The sequence below is a fragment of the Sinocyclocheilus grahami genome, unplaced genomic scaffold (assembly GCF_001515645.1).
Source record: "Sinocyclocheilus grahami isolate Dianchi unplaced genomic scaffold, SAMN03320097.WGS_v1.1 scaffold210.1, whole genome shotgun sequence".
NCBI lineage: Eukaryota > Metazoa > Chordata > Actinopteri > Cypriniformes > Cyprinidae > Sinocyclocheilus > Sinocyclocheilus grahami.
In genome coordinates, this window is record NW_015505389.1 from 963088 (window position 1) to 969087 (window position 6000).

The window sequence follows — 6000 nt, forward strand, 5'->3', positions numbered from 1 at the left end:
AGAAAAAAAAATCCCTCCCTTTCACACTTCGGTGGAGCGTCGCCCTAATGAAGAAACTGCCCCTGATAGATACTGTGGGTAATTTCATCATTTCCACTTGCCATCAAAAATGCAATGCTTTTTAGTGCAAATGCATCGCATGTGCATTTACAGACTGGTTAACACTTTAGTTTAGGGACCAGTTCTCACTATTAACTAGTTGCTTATTAGAATGGATTACTAGCATAATGGCTGTTTATTAGTACTTATAAAGTACATGTTAATGTCTTATTCTGCATGATCACATTCTAGATCCGTTAATCCACTCCATACCTAAACTTAACAACTACCTACTATTAAGAAGCAGCAAATTGGGAGTTTATTGATGGAAAAGTCGTAGTTAATAGTTAATAGAATTGGACCTTAAAGTAAAGTGTGACCACAGACTGTACTGGTAATGCATGATGATTCTTTTGCTGTGTATTTGGAATGATTCAGAAGTAAACCTGTATCCAGAAAATGTATTATTAGCCAGCACCTGTATGTTTTTGGACAATCTGCCAAGTATAGCCTAACAAGAGGAACATCAAAATTAAATAAATCTCAGACTGAATAGCATTTCAATCTGAATTCCCCACTTACATCATGTCTACAGTGGAAGTGTCATCTCAGATCATTCACGGCATGACATTCACCAGTCAGCACTTCAGCAACAGCTGAACTCAAGCCCTTTCAGTGTAGACAGCTTCTTTGATTATAATGGGAGTGATTTCGTTTGGACGTGTTGTGATATGCCGCTCGCATCTGATGGAGACAAGTTCTCATGCCATGATAGAAACTCACTGATTTGTTCTTTGCTACATGTGATAGAGAAACTCTTATACAAAATGCATATTTCCGGTTCCTATATATGCGTATATGTCACAGACAGCTCTGAAGGGTTTATTTAGCGATAATGAACGGCCTGTAATTAGCAGGATATTGTACAGTCAGCTAGTTATTATCATAAAATAAATGACTACTTGCCAAAATAAAAGGATCTTAAATATCTATTTATTTATTTATTAAAAAGCACTGCAAAATATGATAGACTAGCACAGCTAATTAGGAAAGTGTTTGCCTGGGACACTGATCAATTATTACCTGTCAGTTTATGAGAATTATACAATAATACACTACCATTCAAAAAAAAAAATCCTCCTTCAAAGGTTTTTGAAAGAAGTCTCTTATGCTCACAAAAAGGCTGCATTTATTTGACAAAAATGCTGTAAAAACGGTAATAGTGTGAAATATCATTACAGTTTAAAGTAACTGTTTTCTATTTTAATATATTTTAAAATACAATTTATTGCTGTGATCAAAGCTGTGTTTTCAGCATCATTACTCCAGTCTTCAGTGTCACATGATCTTCAGAAATCAGTATAATATGATGATTAGCTGATAAAAAAAAAACATTTCTTATTATTATCCTCAATACTGAAAACGAATAGAAATGCCAAATGAAGGATTTATTTTAAACACATATTTTTTTTATAATAAATAGAAAAACTGACACTTAATCATTTAATCTAGCCATGCAAAATACAAGTATTAACTTATTTAAAACAACAACAACAACAGGTTAGTGTAATTTTATTTAAATGTAATTTGAATAAATTCCGCCATTGACCAATCAGAATCTGAGTGCTGAGCGTGCATGTCTCTACTCAGATGTTCTGCTGTTTGTGTGAGTAGTTTGGTCCACTTTCCTGGGTCTGGCTGTAATTTCGCCACCTGTAATGTAGCGTGAGAGCATGTGGTTGTGAGAGTGCTTCTGTTTTTAGATGCTACTCTAGATGGAGTATTATTAGCTACTGTTGAGATCCTGCTGATAGCATGTTTCGCAAACACACACACACACACACACACACACAGGAGTGGGTCACCTCACACCAGCGATGAGTCTATTACGTGTGTTTCGTTCCTGACCTCCCCGTCCTCCAAGCCTGGAGCTAACTGAGCCGAAACACACACCTCGACTTACACACAGAGCCGAGGAAAGCAGAGTTATTAAATGCAATTAAGGAAAACAAAAGGCACTGAAAAGCTTTTAGCTGGAGTCTGAGTTCAGATGTGGTACTCAATCATTTTTGCCTGAGATGATGCCACATCAGTGCATGCGCCGTTGACAGTCTTTTCTCTTGCCTCATTAGTTTTAGTGCGGGTGATTAGCCTTTCTTCACACTACACACAATTCAAATTGGTGTTCCAAATGCAATTTTCAGAACTCACTGTCCGCACTTTTATTTTACAACAAATGAACCCCAAACAGATCTGTCTGTTTAGACAGTGTTGCCAATGTCCAGTAATATACGAAAATGACTGTATTGCATATATAGTGGCCAAAATTGCTATCTAATTCACTTTTGAATAGATTGAATGCCTCATGAGAGCTTTAATGAGTAACATTGAAATATTGCAGTATGTTTGAACCTTGAATGACAAAGAAAAACAGTTGTAATCAAAAATCTCAAGCCAGGCTCATTGGAAAAACCAAAATAATATCACGCTGCTTCTTGCATGTTTCCCGAGACTTTCAAAATGAAATGTCCAGTGGATGGTGCTAAAAGCGTGTTCAGATTTGGTTCTTGTACAATTGCTGCTGTTTAGAAATGAAATGGCTAGGTTCAAATTAAATTAGGTTAATGCTATATCACTGTAAAAAAAAATCAGTGACATTTACGGTACAATACCGGCAGCTGTGGTTGCCAGAACTTCACCGTAAAAAACATGGTAGCAACATTTAAGGTTTTACAGACTTAACTTAAATTCACAATAAAATATCGTATTTCATTAACTGATGTAATATCAATAAACCAACATATTGAAGTGTTAATATCTGTTTTGAACCATTGTAATGCACTGATAACCGTGGTGATGAGAAAGTCACATGATTAACCAAAGCGAATCAAAAAAGCTTTTCTAGGAGCTGAGGAGGGCAATATTTATATATAGAAGGTGCACAGTTTCATGCACACAAACACTAAACCCCATCACGGTGACACACGTGATACTGAAATAATGCATTAACATTAATTTAACAACATTACATGTAAGATCAAACCCTAGTGTATACAACTGATAAGAAAAAAACTAGGAAGAAACATGTTATTTCAACAAAAAAACATGAAATGTGAAGTATCACGCAGGGAATTCTGGGAGTGTCGATTTACGGTTTTTCACTGAAAAAAATTATACAATAACTTTTTATTTTTCACTTCCAAAAACCGTATTTTTAACAGTATTTTACTGTAAAATGTAATTACATTTATTCACCGTATATAGTATGGAAACTTACTGTTAACCGGTTTTTGCTGTAGCATTTTTACAGTCTTTTACTGTTAAAATCACATTCATTTTTTACAGTGTAGGTTTTGAAAATAACGTAACACGTACACTAAAGCGAACCGATAGTGTTAACAAAAACAAACGTGAGATAAAAACTCAAAACTGAAGCAGCCATGACATTTTAGCCAATTGCAAGTGCAATGCTGTACCGGGTGAGTCACCGAGCAAGTTTACTATGTCAGAAAAGCCATATTTATTGAGCTGAATATGTGAGGCAAACTTCAAAATGTATTAGTTTACAAATCAAGTGTTTTGAGGTCATAATGTAGTTCTGTAGTAAAGACGTTTTTGAAAATAAGTCTTTATTAATCCATAATCAGTTGCATCATAATTTGTGTGAAAAGGAATACAACTTGTTGGTGTTTTACTACCGTTAGTGTTTATCTCAACTGCAACCTGCAGGGAATTGTAAATATAGGTATGTTTTGGGAGTTTTGCAAAAATGAAGGTGGAGGCACATTTTTCCAATCAGCCTAAAGGTTGAAAAATCCAGCATAGATTTTTGCTGCCTATCTGAACAAAGTCTTTCTTCTCAGTGAAAGATGCAGAGTCACATATCACTCCTGAAAGATTACAGCAACAAAGTCATAGTTTTGTGCAGAATATTTAATTACCCGAACACAACAGCCCTGAGGTTCCTTTTCCACTACAAAGCTAGCAAACTCACATAGAGTTATTTACAGAAATGCATCATCTGCCTTAAAGCGGCAATCATCCTACTGTTCTCATAAAAGTTTTAAGATGTGGATGTGGAGCTTTTAGTTGTTTGTCATAATCAACTCATTTTATTTTATTCCCTGAAATCCTTTATGATGTTGGTCAAGTCTTAATGCACCAAAAACAGACGCAGTTTAGTTTCACATGAGAAGTTTTCATCCTATCCTTGACCCTTGCAATTAAGCAGGCTGTTTTTGCTACTGTACCTTTAAGAGGTCTTTATTCAAGTACCTCCATTATGATCGGCTGACGTTTTTGCATGGGAAAGCATTAAATGTGTCACTCTGGGTGCCGCTATGTACGTGTGAAATCATTGTAAATTTCTGCACGTTTACAAGTGTCGAGTTCGACTTCAATTCAAGACTTATGTTGCACTTTCCCAAGTTGCCCAAGTTCAAAATATTTCAAAACATCACTTGTACTGACCTACATAAGCAAAACACAATGTAAATTGGCCATCTAAATAGAGTTTGCTTCTAACAGCGTGTTATCTCTCTCCAGCTGGCTGCACGTTTGAGGAAGACTCCGACCCCAGCCTATGTGAATACAGACAGGCACAGGAAGATGATTTTGATTGGCAGCTTGTACGGACCTACAGCTGGCCGCACATGACCTCTGACCTTATACGAGGTGAGTTTTGATGTTCTGCGCTGTAATAAACGCTTGATTGTAAAAATGAATGGTTCCCATGTTTATCCGTATCTGTAAAATCTAAGAAAGCAATGCATGTGTCCTTAAGGGATAAAGCAATACCAGAATGCATCGCAAACAAGCTCAATGAGAGAGAAAAAAGAGAGAATATCATTTATAAATATTTTGGTAACACTTTACAACAAGGTTCCATTAATTATTGTTAGTTAATGTATTAACTAACATCAGGGGTGTAAAGAGTACCTAAAAACCATACTTGAGTAAAAGTACAGATACCTTACAGTGAAAATTACTCCACTACACGGTACAAGTCACCAATTCCAAAACAACTTGAGTAAAAGTCTTAAAGAGAATCTGATTTTAACAGTACTTAAGTATTTTACATATACTAAATATAGGCTCAAAGATGCACTAGTCAAAGAGACATGCCAGTGAAAATCTGTAACATTGTGGAGAAGCTGCGGAAAAAAAGGCAGAGGCAAGGATCTACAGTATGTGCAGGTATTTCATGGAAAAACTAGAACAAACAATAAAGCAAAAACCAAAGGGAACAAAGAACAGAATGACTGGCAACCATTACATTCAACAACTCACAAGGAACTAAAGAAAAACCAAGGCTATATATACACAGGGGGCTAACAAGCTTAACAAAAAAAGACACACCTGTGGAGACTAATCAAGGGGAACCAATGAACAAACGGACTACAAACACCACGGGAGACAGGAAGTGACACAAAAGTCCAGGGCAAGGCACAGAGAGCATGAAACAAAAACAAGAAAGAGTTGATGTGTGAGGAGAGCAATCACGTTTATATTCTAAAACCAAAATAAAACTGAACACCTCAAAATTACAAACCAAAACAAATAAACAAAAAACAATATCTTTCAAAAAGGTCTCTTCAGTATAATGGATAAATAAAATAATGTTAAGTAAAATTAAAAAGCTGAAGCCTTCTTGCAGTGGATTTGCTGGTTTCAGTCATGTCCTCATCTCATATATAAAACTACGGTGACCGAGAAGTGCAAAGCAAATCACAATTCTGAAAACAAAATAACAAATTACAAACGCAAATGCAAGTCTAAAAAACAAAATAACAATTCAGAAAGCACAACAACAATTCAGAAAACATTATAACAAGTCAGAAAACACAACGACAAATCAGACAAACCGGAAGAGGTAGGTATAGTTTGAAACAGCGCCATTGGTTTGGGATTACTCACTGCTGACTGGACGAGACATCTGTCAATCAACGTATACAGGGAAGA

At 35.9% G+C, this 6000-nt stretch overlaps 1 protein-coding gene across 1 annotated transcript in view; it reads left to right on the top strand.

The window, feature by feature from the left end:
• LOC107595905 (receptor-type tyrosine-protein phosphatase U-like) overlaps window positions 1-6000 on the top strand; it is a 271117-nt gene that overhangs the window by 69353 nt on the left and 195764 nt on the right. Inside the window, exon 2 of the mRNA XM_016286495.1 lies at window positions 4585-4713. Coding sequence (XP_016141981.1) covers window positions 4585-4713 — 129 coding nt within the window. The remainder of the gene's footprint in view (window positions 1-4584; window positions 4714-6000) is intronic.